Source organism: Suricata suricatta, chromosome 8 (assembly GCF_006229205.1).
Source record: "Suricata suricatta isolate VVHF042 chromosome 8, meerkat_22Aug2017_6uvM2_HiC, whole genome shotgun sequence".
NCBI lineage: Eukaryota > Metazoa > Chordata > Mammalia > Carnivora > Herpestidae > Suricata > Suricata suricatta.
Genome location: NC_043707.1, coordinates 207,504 through 225,806, shown reverse-complemented (window position 1 = coordinate 225,806; position 18,303 = coordinate 207,504). Strand labels below are relative to the sequence as shown.

Sequence of the window (18,303 nt, the reverse complement as noted above, 5' to 3'; positions counted from 1 at the left end):
CACCTTGTACTTGGCCACGGAGACCACGCCGGGAGCGTCCGGGTGAGCGGGGCCCGTCAGGAGGACGTAGGCAGCATGGCGGCTGGGCTCAAACAGGACGGCTGCGGGGACAGCGCGGTCAGGCCCGGCCCAGGCGCACCGGCAGGAGCCAGGCCCCGGCCCGCGCGCGGCCGCGCTCACCTCGGAAGGCGACGATGTTGGCGGAGACGCTGGCCAGCTCCAGCAGGACGTCGGGCACCGTGGGGTGGAACATGTACAGGCCGTGCGGGGCGTCCTCGGACTCCTGGAGCGAGAGCCGGCGAGGGAGCGTGAGGCTGACGCGGCCGCGGCCGGCCCGGAGGAGACAAGTGTCCTTGGCTCGGCGGCCGGGCTGCGCCGCACCTGCCGTCACAGGACACGCTGACAGAGGGACGCTGCCCGGAGCTGTGTCCACAGGGTCTGAACTCTGCACCCGCCCTCCACTCCTCTCCTCCGGCCTCCCCAAGGGGAGGATCCCGCCCCTGCCCCTGCCCCTTCTCGGGCGGGCTCTGCACCTCCAGTCACCCAGCTGGCTCCCCGGCGCCTCACGGCAGCACCCACGCCCCGCCTCCAGTCTCGGCCCGGCGCGGGGGTGTCCCCTCGGCACCTGCCCCGCCCGTACCGTCTGGTTGGGGCCCATCAGCCCGTGCAGGCCCCAGAAGAAGAAGGCCGAGCGGTGGTCTGCGGTGGGCAGGCTGGCAGACTGCGGGTCCCCGGGGACGCCCGGGAGGGCCTGCTTCCACAGGGTGGCCCCGGTGCTGAGGTCCAGGAGCAGGATCTAGGGAGGCGGCCGGAGTGGAGGGTTTTGGGGAGGCCTTGCACAGGCCCAGGGCCAGCCCAGAAGCAGCTCCTCCTGCCCTGTGGGCTGTTCAGACCCGTACCCCTCAACTGCAGACAAAGGTGGGGCCTCGAAAGGGGGTGCGGCCAACCTGTCTGTCGAAGCCGGTGCCGTTCTCCACGACCAGGGCCAAGGTGTCGGGCTTGTAGTAGCCGAGGACCGGTCTTCTGCAAGGGAGACGGGGCAGGGGCACTCACACGGGGCCTCGGCGGAAACACCTGGGAACAGGGACACCCCCGGCCCCCCTGGCCACACCTGCCCGCACCGGGGCCTGCACGGGAGGCCGAGGCCAGAGCTGAGAGGACAGCACCGGCCGCTCCCGGGCAGCACAGCAGCAGGTGACAGGCAGGAGGCCTCTGGCAGCAGCACATGGGCATCCCCCACCGACGGCAGGCCTCGTCCCCGGGCCACGACAGAGGGACGGGCTGAGGGTGCCTGGCCTGCAATCACCGCGCGGTCCCTGGACGAAGACTCGGTACCTCAGGACCTGGGCTGCGCTGAAGGTCCACCTGGGGGCCAGGTCCTGCCCGTCCAACAGCACGCAGGCCTCTGAACTCACGAGGAGGAGGTCCTCACCCGCCTTCCCTGGGACGGTCATCAGGTAGCGGATGTCTCCCGGGCTGAGAGAGGAGAGCCAGAGGGACGCGGCTGGGACAGCGAGGTGGGAGGCAGGACCCCCCCCGGGCTGCGTGTCTCAGCTCCCGGCTCAGCCCACACTCCCTGCTTCTCCGGTTTAAGGTGAGACCAGACCCCGGCTGTGGACGGGGATGAGGGTGAGCCCACTGCCAGGGATCTACCTTCACGTTGGCTTTTCTCAGAGGCCATAGGCCCACTTCCCGGGTCTGAGGCCAGGACAGCCCCGGAGCCTGGCAGCAGACGGGCTCGCCTCCTGGCCCGCTCGACGGCTCCGAGCACTGGGACGGGGCCACCTGTGCCATCCGCCACCCAGACCAACCTGCGCCAGAGCACCCCGTGGCCGGTGGCGTTGAGCATGCCCTCCCAGCGCGGGTCTCTCTTCAGTGGGCTCCCTCTCCCGGTCATCTCCTCGTGGAGACCCTTCACGGAGTGACCACAGAGGGAGCTTGCTGTGGGAACACAGAAGCGCCGTGAGTCACTGCCGGCAGGAAGGAGGCCCCTCGCGAGCCCTGCTGCCGGGACATAAAGTGGCCTCCCTGAGCCCTGGGCGCAGAGACCCTCTGGCTTTCGGAGCCTGTCAGTGAGCAACTCGTGTGTCTCCTGTAAGAGCAGAAGTTGGCATGCCTGCCCCTCCAGAGAAGCGTGGCTCCGAGAGGGACAGCCCTGGAGACGGCAGGCGTGACATACCGCAGGGGAAAAGGATGTAGTGAGCGCCCATCCTGGTGACGTGGAGGAGGGAGCCACCGGTCCCGCCCACACCAAGGCTGCCTCGGTGGCCAATCTGGTGCCCAGTGCTGCCTGAATAGATGTAGCCGCTAACCTGTAACACAAAGGAGAGGGTGTAAAAACCCTCCTGGGAGTCGCGGGCAGCCCCACGCCAGCCTACAGGGTGCCACCCCCCAAGGCTGCCATGGCCCAACTGGCTCCCTCATTCTTGGGGAGGCCCAGAGCTGCCCCAGTGTGCCGGCCAGCAGGTGCCAGGAGCACAGGGCCCTGGGTGAGTCCCCTGACCAACGGTCAGACCCAAGTTCTGCCAAGAAGGGCACGGGGACCAGGTAACAGTGAGTGGGCCGCGGGGAGTGGGAGGGGAGCGGCACCTCCTTCTCCTCCTGGGTGAGAACCAGCAAGTCCGGAGCCCCGTCAGCATCAACGTCGGGCAGTTGGAGTAAAGAGCTCGGGTCGGAAGCGTTCCTCCCAAAGCTACTGGGGTGGCTCCACAGGGTCTCCCCTAAAACCAAGTGCGTCACTTGAGGGCTGGCTTCCAGATCCCCTTCTGCCCCAGCCCGGCCGCTGCACAGCACCCACGCTGCGAGGCGGGAACGCCCGCCCTCGGGAAGCCAGAGGCAGGTCAGCGCGCCCCTGGCCGGCAGGGACGCGGTCACGGGCCGCAACGCCACAGGCTCTGTTTCTGAAACCGCAGAGCTCCACCTTCCTTCTCTGCCTCTCCGTGTCTTCTCACGTTTGGCTTTAAATTTTTTTTTTTTTAATTTATTTTTGATACAGAGAGAGATAGAGCACGAGAGGGGGAGGGGTAGAGAGAGAGGGAGACACAGGACCAGAAGCAGGCTCCAGGCTCTGAGCTAGCGGTCAGCACAGAGCCTGACGCGGGGCTCGAACCCACGAACCGTGAGATCTGACCTGAGCCGAAGCCGGAGGCTTAACCGACTGAGCCACCCAGGCGCCCCTCACGTTTGGCTTTAGAATGTCTCAGGGCCAATCCTGACGCTCCCGTCTGGATGGACGGGCCTGACCATGACACGTCCCAAGCCCCTCAGGACCCCTGACGACCGCTGGGACCCTTGGCCTCCACCAAGACGCCTGTGCAGAGGAGGCGGGGAAGGAAGGTGCGTGCTTATGGGCGGACCCACAGGAGCCCAGCTCTGACATAACACCGTTTTTCCTACCCAGATAGTCTTGTCCACACCCTTTTTAAGATTAATTCCTCTGTTCTTTCTGCTTATTTTCCTCTAGATCTTTAAAACCACAGCTGGCAGGGGAAATGCTAATACTCAGCATATCTAGTGTCAAGGCGCAGAATTCCTTAAGACCCTGGTGAGGGATGGGGCACCCACAGCCTGTTACGTTAAGGCCCGGATACGGACACCCGTGTGTCCAGAGCCCTGACAGGCCCACGCCTCCAGGTGCTGGCCCGGGTGCTGCAAAAGGCAGCTGCCACTGAGCCCCCCTCCCCCCCCATCTCTGCTGGCCACGCAAGACGGAGCCTGGAGGTGACAAGGCAGGGTGAAACATGACGGGTCAGGGTAGCAGGGCGTGACGGCTAGGAGGTGGCATCCCCACAGAGGCTGCCTCCCTCCCCTGGAACCTTCCTCCCTGAGAACACGGGCTGAACCTCCTGAGAGCTGCCTGGTGGGGGACCTCCCGTGTGGAGCCGCCTACCTGTGAACAAGTCCACAGCGACGAAGGAACCAGGTCTGCCCAGAAGGACGCAGGCAGATGCCGTCCTGCTGCCCTGTGGCTGTGGGACAGCATACTGCACCAGGGCCCCGTCCTGGGCTGCGGGCCTCTCCCAGAGCACGCTGCCGTTGGCCCCTGACACGGCGGCCACAAAGGTGCAGGGGGAAGAAAAGCCTGGAGGGGAGAGACCCAGCTCTGCAGGGCACGTCAGGCCCTCTTCCCCGCACCCTGCTTCCGGGCCCAGGCCGTTACCCCGGGGCTCACGGGGACCCTAGCACTGGCCCCACGGGGCCAGGAGCCGCACGGGGGCCAGGGCGCTGGGACCAGGGCTTGCCCCCTTTTCCCTTTCTAGTCCTGCGGGGAAGGAAGGGTGGAAACTCCACCATCTGCTTTCCTCAAACGTAGCAAAGAGGGAGGATCCCTCCACACAAGAAGTTCCTCCTTTTTCAGATAAAAAATGCAATTACCTTCATCAGTGCAGGACAGGCTGAAATTGTTGCTGCTGTTGGAATTTTTATAAAGAAAGAGAACATCTTGGATCCTGTCCCTGTTTATGTCTTCTGTAGCCAGAAAGTCATAGGTGACTGAAAAAGAAAACCAGAGTGTGCCCCTCAGGCTGTGCCCGGTGTAAAGGCCAGGCCAACTCCAACACAACCAACCAACTTTTTTTTAACTTTTCTTTTCTTTCCAAAGTAATTGCTGTGCACAACGTGGGGCGTGAACCTACAACCCTGAGCTCAAGAGTCACACGTTCTTCCGACCGAGCCAGCCAGGCGCCCTGACTCAACCTGCCTCCGTGCTCCCCGCGGCCCCGGCCGGCACGTGCCAGCCCCAGTGCCCTTCACAGACGCAGTGGATGAAGCCAGCCGGCAGCAGGTCGCGGGATGCACACGTGCGTTCCCTGAACATCTTTGCTTCAGGAAGGAATCCCTCTGGACGTCAGTCTGGGGTCCAGGAGTCCACACTCCCATACTCGTGTCTACTTCTTACCTTTGTTTAAGGACTCAGATGATAAATGCATTACAATCAAACACCAAAACAATGAGGCTGGGCCCTTACCCTCCACCATATACAAAAACAAACTCAAAATGGATCAAAGACCTAAACTTAAGAGCTTCCTAGAAGGAAAGATAGAGAATCCTCATGACACTGGATTTGGTGATGATTTCTTGGACATGACACCAAAGGCACAGGCAACAAAAGAATAATGAGACAAACCGGAGTTCATGAAAATTTAGAACTTATGGGCATCAGGGCGCCTGGGTGGCTCAGTCGGTTGAGCGGCCGGCTTCGGCTCAGGTCATGATCTCACAGTTCGTGGGTTCGAGCCCCGCGTCGGGCTCTGTGCTGACCGCTAGCTCAGAACCTGGAGGCTGCTTCAGATTGTGTGTCTCTTTCTCTCTCTGCCCCTCCCCTGTTCACACTCTCTCAGAAATAAATAAAATGTAAAAAAAAAAATTTAGAACTTATGGGCATCAAAAGTTCACTGTCAAGAGTGTGGCAAGACAGCCCGCAGAGTGCGAGAGAATATTTGCTAATGAGATATCTGATAAGGGACCGATGTGCCGGAGAGAATACTCCTATCAGTCCACAACCCAGTGCAAAAACTGGCCAAGGGCCCGAAGAGGCCCGTCTCCTAAGGAAAGGCACAAACAGCCATGGCGCCTGAAAGATGCTCAACATTACCAGCAATTAGGAAAATTAAGTCAAAATCATAAGGAGACACTCACTACCTCACACTTTTACCCAAAATACTGAGGACAGGGACTCCACTCCCACACAGCCAAGTTCACTGCATTACTCATAGCAGCCACCAGGTGGAAACAAGCCAAGTGTGCACCACAAAAGATGAACCCCGTCCAGTCCACACACAATAGACAGGATTCTCCCGTAAAACGGAAGGAGGCTCTGACACCTGCTAGGCACGGACAAGCCCTGGGCGCGTTAGACTCTGTGAAGGCAGCCAGGTACAAGGGGGTAAATATTGTATGTATACAGTTTCTGCGGAGATGATTAGAACTTCTGGAAAAGGGCGCCTGGGCGGCTCAGTTGGTTATGCGTCTGACTTTGGCTCGGGTCATGATCTCAAGGTCTGTAAAGCAGAGCCCCATGTCGGGCTCCACGCTAGCCCTGTGGAGCCGGCCTGGGATTCTCTCTCCTCTCCCTCTTCCCCTCCCCGATCGCATGCTCTCTCAAAATAAATACATAAAAACTGATAAAGGGTATCTTAAAAAACCTACAGCTCACAGCTCTATAGTGAATTCTGAAAGATGCAAGTTTCCTCTCTAAGATCCAAGAAGAAGGCATCTGCTCTTACCATGTCTGTCTGACATTGTCCGTTCTATTGGTTGCAGGTTTTAGCCAGTAAAATCAGGCAAGAAGAAATAAGATGGAATCAGATTGGAAAGGAAGAAGTACAGCGGTCTGGTTTGCATGTCACATGATTCTGTATGTAGGAAATCGCAAACACACACACACCTTCTAGTCTAATTAGTGAGTTCAACAAAATCACAAGAGAAAAGATTAATATAATCATCAGTAGTGTTTCTATACACCACCAATGAGCAGCCGGAAAATTAAATTCACAAAAGCATCAAAGAGAACATTTTGCAATAAATTTAACAAGTGTAAGACTTGTACACTGCATACTATAAAATATTAAGAGAAATTAAAGATCTAAAGAAACGGAGTACACTCTACACATGGACCTGTCATTTAATATTGTTAAGTCGTGATTCCACCCAGACTAATCTACACATGATTCTATATTATTTCCATTAAAAACTCAGAAGGCATTTTTATAGAAACTGATAAACTCATCCTAAAATTTACATTTAAATGCAAAAAACCAGGGCATCTGAGTGGCTCAGTTGATTGGGCGTCAGACTTCGGCTCAGGTCATGATCTCACGGTTGGTGGGTTCGAGCCCCGCGTCGGGCTCTGTGCTGACAGCTCAGAGCCTGGAGCCTGCTTGGGATTCTGTGTCTCCTTCTTTCTCTGACCCTCCCCACTCACGCTCTGTCTCAGTCTCTCAAAAAATTTTAAAAAAATTAAAAAAAAATAAATGCAAAAAACCTGGCGCACCTCGGTGGCTCAGTTGGTTGAGTGTTGGGACTCTCGAACTCAGCTCAGGTCATGATCTCACAGTTTGTGATATCGAGCCCTGCATCAGACTCTGTGCTGACAGTGCACAGTATGCTTGGGATTCTCTTTCTCCTCTCTCTCTGCCCCTCCCCACCTCACGTGCACTCTTTCTCTCTCAAAATAAATAAATAAACTTTAGAGGGGGGAAGTGGACCATAGACCTAAGTCAAAGAGCTAAAACTATGACGTTTCTAGAAGAAAATACAAGAAAAAAATATCTTCATGGCTTTAAATTAGGCAGAGGTTTTAGGCACCAAAAGTCTGAGCCACAATAAAAAACATAGCCTGCCTTCATCAAAATGTACATGTCTTGTGCTTTGGAAGACGCCCTCACAAAAGTGCAAACACAAGCCAAAGACTGGTTGCAAATAGTTGCAGATCATGTATCTCAAAAAATACTTGTATCTACAATACATAAAGAACTTGTAAAACTCAATAATTAAAAAATCCTATCTTTTAAATGAGCAAAAGATTTGAATAGACCTATACCAAAAAAGAAGATTCGAGAATGGCAATACCCCACGGAGAATGCTCAGCATCATTAGTCACGAGAGAAATTCAAATTAAAACCACGACGTGACACCACTTTATACCCTCTGGGACGCTGGAAGCAGAAATGCAGAAAACGAGTGTCGTCAAGGATGTGGAGCATCTAGAATCCTCTATAATTGTACAGCTTGGCACTTACCAGGAAGGCTAAGCCTGAACTTACCATGAGCCTCAACAACTCCACCCCTGGCAATCTACCCAAGAGACACGGGAACACAGGGCCACAGCAGCATTAGTCATAAAAGCAAAACACTGAGCAACCCAGATGTCCACCAACGGGTGGACGGATGGACGGTGTGGCTCCGCGCCAGAAAGAACGGGCGCACGCTGTGACCGACAGGCTTGTCTCGGGTGCCAGGCCAGGCTCCAGGCCCGCGTCTCCTGGCTTCGTCTACATGGGGCGCCCAGAAAAGGTAAGTGTGTGGACACGGATAGTGAGCAGTGGCCGCCTGGGCGGGGAGGGAAGGGGAGGAAGAGACCTTGTCGGGATGACGGAAATCTGCTAAAACTGGGTTGTGCTCTGCACATTGACTAAAATGTTACTGAATCGTATACTTCAAACAAGTATTTTGACATATAAATTATACCTCAAAAGCTGCAAAAAGAAACACAGAAACATACATTATCCCTCCCTCTCAAAATTAAGCATGAAACTTCGAACAAAACTGTCTGTGGGGATAGACGAGAAGCTCACTCCCCGCCCCGGCCCGGCAGCGGTCACAGCCTCCGCGGGGCGCGCTCCCGTGCGCGCTGCAGGCGCCCCACCGTAAGGAGGCGGAGTGTCCGCAGAGGGACTGACTCGGCAGCTTTGCTTAAAGGCCACGAGTCCAGACTGAGCGAGACCAAGCGAGCTGGAGTCCGACGCAGCCGGCTGGAAGGTTAGCCGGAGCGCTTCCGGAGCCCGGACTCCCAGATCTGCAGAGTTCGGGTCACCATGGCCTCCCCTCTATCTGTGCGGCCAGCTGCTCTCTCTTAATAATTTTTTTTAATGTTTTATTTATTTTTGATACAGAGAGAGACTGAGCGTGAGAAGGGGAGGGGCAGAGAGAGAGGGAGACGCAGAACCGGAAGCAGGCTCCAGGCTCCGAGCTAGCTGTCAGCACAGAGCCCGACGCGGGGCTCGAACCCACAAACATGAGATCTGCCCTGAGCCGAAGCCGGAGGCTTAACCGACTGAGCCACCCAGGTGCCCCTTAATAATTTTTTAAAATTCCAAAAATGTAACCAAATGGGCTGCTTTCCTCGACTGACCCAACTCATCCTTCCTGAAGCGAGAGCAGGCTGCCGGGCTCCGTGGTCGTGCCCCACGTTTACCGAGAGGCTGTTCTACAGACCCCACAGATCCACGAAAACCCGGGACACAGGACTGGCAGCCGCTGCGGGCTGCTGCTTGCTCGCAGGCCACCCTGGCCTCCGGGACTCAGCGCCCCCACCCCCCCACCCCCAGGCACACCTGCTGCGTTGTAGTGGATGCTCCACGCCCCCTGGGATGCGGGCCGGTCCGGACAGGGGATGATGAACGAAACCACGAACACCACAAAAAGGCAGAGAAATAGTGAAAGAAAAAATGCCACTGTCCGGCAGCGGGAGAGGCGGGGCTGCCCAGGCGAGCTTTTCAAGTTATCCTCCTGTTTTGCTTGGTTTCCCAGATTCTCCTGCAACTTCTTGTCTTCATTCTTCAAGGGGTGGATTTCGGCTTCTAAGTCCTTGCTGTCCATCATCGCGTGCACATCCCAGAGCGCTGCTCCTGGTCACTGCGTCAACGAGACAGGGACAGTCAGAAGATTGCTGCACTGGCAGCCCTCCAGGGCTCTGCTGCGTTTAGCCTCTCGGCCTACATGCAGCCATGAGTGTGGACCCCTGGCCCAAGAAACAGAAGGTAAACCAATGTTGGGGGTATCACAGATGCCACCTAAGGAAATCTTTAAGTGGCGAACGGGTTGTGTGGAGCCGGGAGGCAGGGGAGGCTTTCACTGCTCACAACCCAGTGACCGGAGGCAAGGCGGCCGAGGGAGGGCAGGCAGGGCAGGGGCCGGGCAGGGGCCGAGGTGCGTTACACATTAACTGAGCCTCAGCAGCCCGCCTCCGCCTCCGCCTCCGCCTCCCGGCAGCCCGAGGTACAGACGGAAATGGCTGCCCCTGTGGGGAGGCTGGGGTAGCTTTAATGAAGAAAAAAAGAGGGGCGCCTGGGAGCCTCAGGCCGTTGGGTGTCTAACCCTTGATACGGGCTCAGGTTGTGATCTCGCGGTCATGAGATCGAGCCCCGCACTGGGCTCCACGCTGAGCACAGAGCCTGCTTGGGATTCTCTCCCTGCCCCTTCGATGCCCCTCCCTTCCTGCATTCTCTCCCTCAAAACAGATAAGTAAATAAACATTAAAAAAGAAAAGGAAGATGAGAAGGAGGTGGAGGGTGTGGAGAACGTGGGACCCGGTGCGGCTGCCGCGGAGGACGGTCCCAGAGCCCCTCAGACGTCCACACCGTCACCCTTCCGGGTGTGCGCCCGAGAGAGCTGGCACCCGACTCACACCAACACTTGTGGACACGCGTTCCCGGCCTCACTGTGTCTGACAACCCAGATGTCCTTCAGCAGGTGGATAAACCAAACGTGGCAAACCCACTCCACGGAACGGCACTGGGCCATCGAGGCAGTGACACCTGCTGCGAGACGGACGGGCCGTGGAGCGTCCGTGCTCGGGGAGGCGCGCGGACACCAAGCCGGCACACGGAGGGCTCCGTCTCCGTGAGGTGTTCGCAACCGCTGACCCCGCACAGCAGAAAGTAGACCGCTGGCTACCAGGGCTGGGGACGGGGCGGGGTGGGGGGCACAGGGCGAGGCTGCTAACGGGTGCAGGGGTTCCTTCTGGCGCGATTAAAACGGTGGCCATGACTGCAGAACACGGTGGTGTTCCAGGTCCCTAAGGGTAAATTCTAGGTGTTAAGTGTATTTTACCACAATTTAAAAAGAAAACCAAATGACGCTGTGTGCATTTGCCTTAGTGCAGAGGCATGACGTCTAAGGTCTCAGAAGTCAGAGAAGGTGTGCCTGTCCGAGGTAATGAGTTGCACACAACACAATCAATGACTCATGACCAAGGCCCTCATCACACCGAAGCGCCTGACACGGGGTGGGGAAGGGGCGGGCGTGTCTGGAGGAGGAACCAGGGGAAGGGCCGGAGCAGATCGGGGGCTCAGGCCCGGCCATCGGGGGAGCTGCTCGGTCAGCGGCCCGAGACGCGTGTCTGCAAGAGGAGGGTGTCCGACATATTTACAACACACATTCCTTTGGGAAAAGAAAGAACCGAATGAGAGCTCGGAAGGCTGCAATACGGGATTTTAAAAGCTCTCCTTCAACGCCCTCTCATTTCCGAGCTTTAACACACTGGGCAGGAAGCTCAAGGTCTCTGGGCGGCAGCTGCCCTTACTGTCGGAAGCAGGCTGTCCCCAGAGAACAGGGGAAAGGCACCTTAAGACTGTGTAAGAACCAGGGCTCCGTCCAGAGTGACACAGCGGCTCTCCCCCAGCCTACAGCCCTGGCTGCCCACACCCACCTTCTCCAGGAGCCTCTGGCCGGCCGCGGGCCCGACTGGGGACTGGTCTGCACAGAGAAACTGCTTTCACGAATCCAGGCGATCTCAGGACCGTGTAGCCGCTGGCGAAACGCGCTGGCTGAGGGACGGTGGTCCTGCCTGGCCCTGGTTCCACATCAAAACCGCTTTCACAATCCTGATGCCACCCCGCGGCCACACCCCGAGTCAAGCAGTCGGGGTGGCGGTTCCAGGCGGGGCCCGCGGTCAGTGAGATCCAGGGAACGGCCCAGTGGAGCGGCACTGGCCACGAAGTCTGCCCCGCTCTGGCCCTGGTCACCCCCCTTCACCACCGGTGACGATGAGCTGTCTCCTGTCTGCGGGCCCCTGCAGCGGACGGAGACCCCGCCTCCCCACTGCCAGCCTGGAGGGAAAGCACCACCGAGAGGGAAGGGCCTCTCCCTTCCACCAAGTTGCTGGAGGTCGGTTTCTGGGCGTTCTTTTCCTTGGAATTCTTGGCAAGCTTAGCAGAGCCCAACCTAGGAGGCTGGAGTGCTCTTTCCCTGATCAGTCTCTGAATCCCTGAGCTACAGGGGTCCCTAAGGCTGGGAACGGAGGCCAGGGCCAAACAATGCCACTGATGTCGTCAGCAGTCCCTACGCCTGATACGTCTCTGAAAGGTGCGCAGGTGTCGCTCTCACCGCTTTCGTGGCCCTCAGGCGTGAGGGGAAGCGTGTTCCCGGCTTCTTATGGCTCCCTCCAGAAATATTCCACGCAGTGTCAAGCATAAAGTGAGTTCTTAAAATGTGACTGGAGCAGGTGGCCCGTTAGCTCGGTTGGTTAGAACAGCCAAGTGACAAATCCGAAAATTACATGGAAACTAAGCCCACACCATTCCCTTGCTTCTCCTGCATGGCGTATGTCACCGAATGAGACCAGACAGTGCATCTCATGGCAAGAACAGAGGGAATAGTGTCGTGTTCTCAGTGACCTGGCTTTTGATTGGGAGCCCAGAGCTCAGAGAACATGCATTTCCCCAGCACCCCTGCCTGCTTCCGCGACAAGACTTAGAAGCAGAAAGTGAAAAGCCTCTCCACGTGGTCCCCAGTAACAAGAGGTCGGGTGATGTGCCTCTTGTCGGCATCTACGACCCGGCCGTGCCTCAGAGATGCGGGAACACGAGCCCAAGGCGTCTGGAGGCCAGCCCCCCTCCCCAGAGCCTCGGCCGATGGGAACTATTACTGCCGTGGGTCAGGCAAGCAGCTGTAGGAGACATTTTTGTGGGAACCGTCATTTGAAGTGACAGATGTTGGTGTCTAAAACTGAACTAGCCACTAAGACATCTATAGGTCATAAACTGATCTGAAATTGGGGCACTTGGGTGGCTGGGTAGGTTAAGCATCCAACTCCTGATTTCAGCTCAGGTTGTGATCTCACAGTTCATGAGTTCAAGCCCTGCTTCGGGCCCTAACCCAACAGCACAGAGCCTGCACCAGATCCTGTCTCCCTGCCCCTCTTCAGCGCTCTCTGTCTACATTAAATAAATAAATAAAAACCTTCTCTGCTGTTGTTTTTAAAATGTAGCCATTTGACCATTTTGATTTTTTTTTTTTAAGTAATCTGTGTCTGACCTAGGGCTCTAACCCACCCTGAGATCAATAGTCACATACTCCACCAACTAAGCCAGCCAGGTGCCCTTAAAAAACTTTTTTTTAAGTTTATTTACGTATTTTGAGAGGTGGGGGAGAGGCAGAGAGAGAGAGAATCTGAAGCAGGCTCCACACTATCAGTGTAGAGCCCAACACGGGGCTCGACCTCATGGAACTGTGATATGATGATCTGAGCTGAAATCAACAGACGCCTAGCTGACTGAGCCACCCAGGTGCCCCTATTTTCACTTTTTAAACACATGTATCTTTAAGCAAGTGCATCGATAGGTCTATTACTGGTAATACGGGTTCAATAATCACTTGTGATTAAGTCATTTGATGGAGATAAGCACTGTGAATAGTACATGTTCTTAATCATTAATAGAGTTCCAAGACTTTATCCCCGTAAAATTAAATATGCTTTATAACAAGGGCACCTGGGTGGCTCAGTGGGTCAAGTGTCCCGACTGTTGACTTTGGCTCTGGTCATGATCTCATGTTTCGGGAGACAGAGCCCCATGCCAGGCTCTGGGCTGACAGTACGGAGTCTGCTTGGGAATCTCTCTCTCTCTCTCTCTCCCTACGCCCCTCCACAGCCTCTCTGCCCCTCCCTGCCTTGCACACGGTGCAATTTCTAAACAAATAAACTTAAAAAAAATCTTTATTAACAAATAGATAAAAGATACTGCGATCATTCTCTGAAGGTTTCCATTCTTTGAGAGAAAATTAAGTAGGGACCACATACCCAACCCAATAATGTAAGTTTATTTACCTAAAAACAAGCTGAGGTGGCCAGATGGAGAGAGGATAACCCCACCATCGACTCCTTCAGGAAACGACAGTAAGTTACATCCAGCAGCTCTCTGCCTCTAGAACCCGGAGCTGAGCTGGTCTCCAGGGCACAGCACCCAGGCACAGCGAGCCCGGGCAGGCGGTGGGCTGGAGGGGGGCGGGGAGGGATGAAGCAGTGGCCTGCGAGTCTCTTGTCTTGATGGGTCAGCTCTGTATCCGGACTGTGCCGCCGGCTGCATACACACGTACTTACGAGAAAGATTCATACCGTCAGACACACGTACAAACGAGCGTGTGCGAAAACCAGTGGGATAGGGAGTGAGGTCTGCAGCCTGGCTAACTGCTTTGTGCCAAGGTCAATTTCCTGGTTTGGTAAGTGCTCAGTTGTGTAAGACATTTGGAGGGCATGAAGACAGCTCTGCACGATTTTTGGTTTTTTTTTTTTAACTTTTTAAATTTTTTTTTTTAATTTTTGAGAGACAGAGAGAGACAGCATGAGCAGGGGAGGGTCAGAGAGAGAGGGAGACACAGAATCTGAAGCAGGCTCCAGGCTCTGAGCTGTCAGCACAGAGCCCGACGCGGGGCTCGAACCCACAAACCGTGAGATCATGACCTGAGCTGAAGTCGGTCGCTCAACCGACTGAGCCACCCAGGCGCCCCTCTGCACGATTTTTGTAACGTCTTGTGAGTTCAAAACAAACTATTATAAACAGAAAGCCTTTGGCAAGAGGGTGGGGTCGGAGCTCCATACAGGTCTAGGCAGCCCTGGGGAGCCTCTAAGCTCCCTAAGCAGGGACCTCTTTTGTTCCCAGGAAGTCTGTGCGCTTTGTTTGGTTTGGTTTGGGCGGAAAGTCAGTAGCAGTGGAGTTCCGCTGTGTGATGCCTCGGAGGCCTCTGATCACACAGCAGAACCCCTGACCCGCCACAATTCTGTTTCAATGCCCAGCTCCCCGAGACACCCCCAGGCAGCCCTCCCCTTTCCGCTGTGGGAAAGGAAGGCGCTGTCGCTCTTCCTCATAACCCGCTTCCAGTGACCCCCGACACGCGCGGGGCCCAAAGCAAATGCCAGAGTTCATAAGGGGCATGAAAGCCCAACAACACAGTGACAATGTAAGTGCCCAAAGGACCGTTGTTTTGCTGCTGAGTGTCCTCTCTCCTCCACCCAGTGCACAAAGGCTTGCTTCAGAAACAGGGTCTGGAAACAAAAAGAAAGGGCATGTGCACTCTGGAAGATTAAAATCAGGCACAAGCCAATAACCAAAAGGTTTCTCGTCCTAGTGTGAACCTGACCTGACGTACGGGTGGGCTGCTGGAGCGAGGACTTCGCACCTTCCTGACTTACGTGGGCTTCTCAGTCTTTCTTGTGCAGAATGAGAAAACTTTCAAAGGAAACAACATGAAGAGAGTGTTTCTAGATGAAGTCTTACCCCCACTGGACTCCCCACCGTGGGGCTCAAACTCACAAACAGTTAGATTATGACCTGAGCTGACGTCGGCTGCTTAACTGACTGGGCCACCCAGGCGCCCCGCCACTAGATTATCTTAAAGGTAAGAAGTATGTCGACCGAATATGCTGCATCTGGTCACACATTCCCTGGGCGTTTGTGCTGTCTGACTTGTGAGCGGCCTGTGCCCACCGGGCTTGTGCTGTGACTTGACCGGGAAGGGTCACTGCTCCTCAAGGCTTCCCACGCACTGCTCGTCCTGCTGGGGAAGCCCTCTCTCTCCAAGCCCCGGCTAGACCGGCGTCCAGCCTGAGCAAGTTCTGTGTGAGCACCAGTGACCCGGCTTCGAGCACTCACGATGCCCCCGCAGACGGAGGCCCTTCTAGGGCAGGAAGAGTTCGCGACATTCCCCGTTCGAACGCGGCGGACACAGCAAAGGCCAGATAAGGGGGCGGCAGTTCTCTGTGGGCCCTGTCCTGGGACAGGAAGGCACGGCCCTGCGGCACAACTGTCTCCTGTCCTTCAGGGACCATCCCTGCACGGACTTCGGGGACTGTCCTCACTGATCAGTTCTAGAGCAAGGCTGTTCGAATGTTTGGCCGTAAAGCTGCTCGCGAAGACACGAGTGGCTTATGAATGTCATCAGGGAGCCTGTGTCACGGCCAAGAGTGGCCCGAATATTCTGGCCGCGGTTCAGCATGAGGCATTTGAAGGCGCCCACACACCAACGAGGCAACGCTGAATTTCCGGCCGAGCACAGCAGAAGCCGGACAAGGACAGCCACAGTGCACTGTTGTTCACAGATGAACAAGTGTCTCCTCTCTGCACCAAGTACCCAATCTCAAAACACATCTGATCATCTGATCATCTTTTGAACGAGAACACATTTGAAGGCACAGTTCCTGGAGAAAGGCAGATAAACGTGTCACCGCATACGCGGTCCGCGTTCACAAGCTTCAAATTTTACCGCCGCAAACATTGTTATAGCGATTCAGGACAGTTCCCAGCCTCCTCCGGTAAGTGAAGGCCGAACATCTATCTGCGTGCCGGACGAGTCGCTATTATACACAACAGCTTTTCTAGTTTGTCCAGAAAATAGCACAGAGTAGCCTCTCCTGAATCCCTTAATTTCCTGTGACCGCCACACCAGTGTTACTGCTTGTCCTTACATGGGGGGTGGGCAGAAAGCAAAAGCTCTTGCAAAGATAAAGTATAACTCTTAATCACTTTTGATTAGCTTTGCAAGACCAATCGGTCTTATTTTTTTTACCATTATTTATTTTTTAAAACCATTTGTCACGTAATGTTTGAATATTCATAAGAACAGCCCCCTGCCCACGTGCCCATCCCCCACAGTCACAAGCACCACACGTGGCTGAGTATTTTTGCCCATAATTATGCCCGTGCATTTCTTCCCCACACCCACCTCCCATCTTTCAAAACTGTGTTCCGCTTTATTTTCTTTAATATTTATTTATTTTTGAAAAAGGGAGAGAGCATGCGCAAGAGCAGGAGCAGGACAAAGAGAGGCTCCAAGCTGTCATCGGAGAGCCCAACATGAGGCTCAAGTTCAGAAACCTTGACACCGTGACCTGAGTTGAAATTAAGAGTCTGAGGCTTAACTGACTGAGCGAATCAGGTGCCCCAAAACCTGATTAAAAAAAATTTTTTTTAATAAAATGTTTATTTTTGAGAGAAAGCGAGGGAGGGAGGGAGGCAGAGAATCCCAAGCAGGCTCTGACGTGTCAGCACAGAGCCCGATTTGGGGCTCGCACTCACGAACCCTGAGATCACAACCTGAGGTATTTGAGAGGATGGGGGAATCACCAGAGCCCTCACCCCCACCATTACCAAGTCCTGATGATTTCATTTAAGCCATCAGCCTCTCCTATTTCTAGTCCTCTGAACTTTCCGGTATGAAAGCCAGGGGAATCCATCCATAAGTTGAGCTACTTTTAAAGGATTCTGGACACCTGAAGCCTAAAGCATTTTTTTCATGTTTATTTATTATTGAGAGACAGAGGGAGCTGCGGAGGGGCAGAGAGAGGGAGACACAGAATCCAAAGCAGGCTCGGGGCTCCAAGCTGTCAGGACAGAGCCTGACTCAGGGCTCTAACTCACAGGCCGTGAGATCATGACCTGAGCTGAGGTCATACGCCCAAATGACCCGAGCCACCCAGGCGCCCCAAAGGCAAAAGCATTCTAATCAGTGCAACAAAGGACCAGAGGACAGGTAAAATGCACAAATAAACGCCACTTGGTAATCGGTCATTTCCATTTCATCCTTCCTTGCTCTGTATTTTGTCTTTATCATGCTCTGTATTTTGCTTATCATATGTATCCTTCCGTAGAAATGGAGCTCCTTGAGGACAGGAACTCTGCTTTGTTGAGCGCTATACCCTCAGCACCTAGAACAAGGCCTGGCACCCAGCAGGGACTCAGTATTTGTTAATGGAAGCTGCTAGAACTGCACGCTCCGGGAGAGATGGTGGCAATGCAGGAAGTGGGGCAATCTCACTGCGGCGTCAAAAAGACACTGCCAGCCCCTGCCTGCAGATGAGCACGTAACACAAGCTCCTTAGCTGAAATCACAGGGTTTCTAAGAGAATCCGGAAGTAATTGCAATCGCCTATTCGGATACCTTATCAGTCTGCTCAAGGTCAGATTGTCTAGTCAGCTCACCGCCAGTCAGTTCATAGGTGAGCAAGAAACCCTTTCAGAGCCCAGTGCCTTTTCCCTTCCAAACTCCGCCTTGCTCGTGTTCAGTAAGACAGGCTATGTCTGTGTAAGTGATCGTCCCCAGACAAGAATAGATGTCAGTTGAGCTTTGGGTTATTTTGAGGGTCTAACAGGTCCTGATGAGAGGACCTAGGGAATTTCTGACTCTTGTGAGAGAATTCTCACGCCCACTCTGTTTTCGTACTTTTCGTTACACTCAGGCAACCGATGCAGCACCCTTAGTGACACAAACAGTAAAGGCTGTCTTACTTACTGTGCAGCCGACGTGGGGTGGGAAGTTTCCTACCGGGAGCAAATGCTGTCTTTGGGGAGACTGGGGCTTGAGCTGATGGCCACTGAAGCCCGGACTGCGGGAGTCGGATCCGCTGCGGTTACGGGGGGACTGGAGAACCCGAGGGCTGGCGGAGCGGGCTGGCCCCGGCTCCTGCGGCAGCCTTTCCGCCCACACCGCCGCACGCACACGCGTGGGCCCGATGCTGCGGGAGGCGGGCCGCAGCGTGGGCGGGCTCCCTCGGGGCTGCAGCCTCTCTCCGTGGCCGCGGCGCCGCGGCGG

At 55.3% G+C, this 18,303-nt stretch overlaps 1 protein-coding gene across 1 annotated transcript in view; it reads right to left on the bottom strand.

Annotated features, from left to right (window-relative positions):
* FAM234A (family with sequence similarity 234 member A) overlaps positions 1 to 18,290 on the bottom strand; it is a 19,171-nt gene extending 881 nt beyond the window's left edge. The window contains exons 1-12 of the mRNA XM_029948945.1: positions 18,004 to 18,290; positions 9,054 to 9,354; positions 4,375 to 4,491; positions 3,890 to 4,081; positions 2,590 to 2,720; positions 2,180 to 2,312; positions 1,812 to 1,941; positions 1,336 to 1,476; positions 948 to 1,023; positions 641 to 796; positions 181 to 283; positions 4 to 101 (exon numbers count right to left, since the gene is read on the bottom strand). Of these exons, the coding sequence (XP_029804805.1) occupies positions 4 to 101; positions 181 to 283; positions 641 to 796; positions 948 to 1,023; positions 1,336 to 1,476; positions 1,812 to 1,941; positions 2,180 to 2,312; positions 2,590 to 2,720; positions 3,890 to 4,081; positions 4,375 to 4,491; positions 9,054 to 9,321 (1,545 nt within the window). The 5' untranslated portion in view covers positions 9,322 to 9,354; positions 18,004 to 18,290. The remainder of the gene's footprint in view (positions 1 to 3; positions 102 to 180; positions 284 to 640; positions 797 to 947; positions 1,024 to 1,335; positions 1,477 to 1,811; positions 1,942 to 2,179; positions 2,313 to 2,589; positions 2,721 to 3,889; positions 4,082 to 4,374; positions 4,492 to 9,053; positions 9,355 to 18,003) is intronic.
* Positions 18,291 to 18,303: the final 13 nt, after the last annotated feature.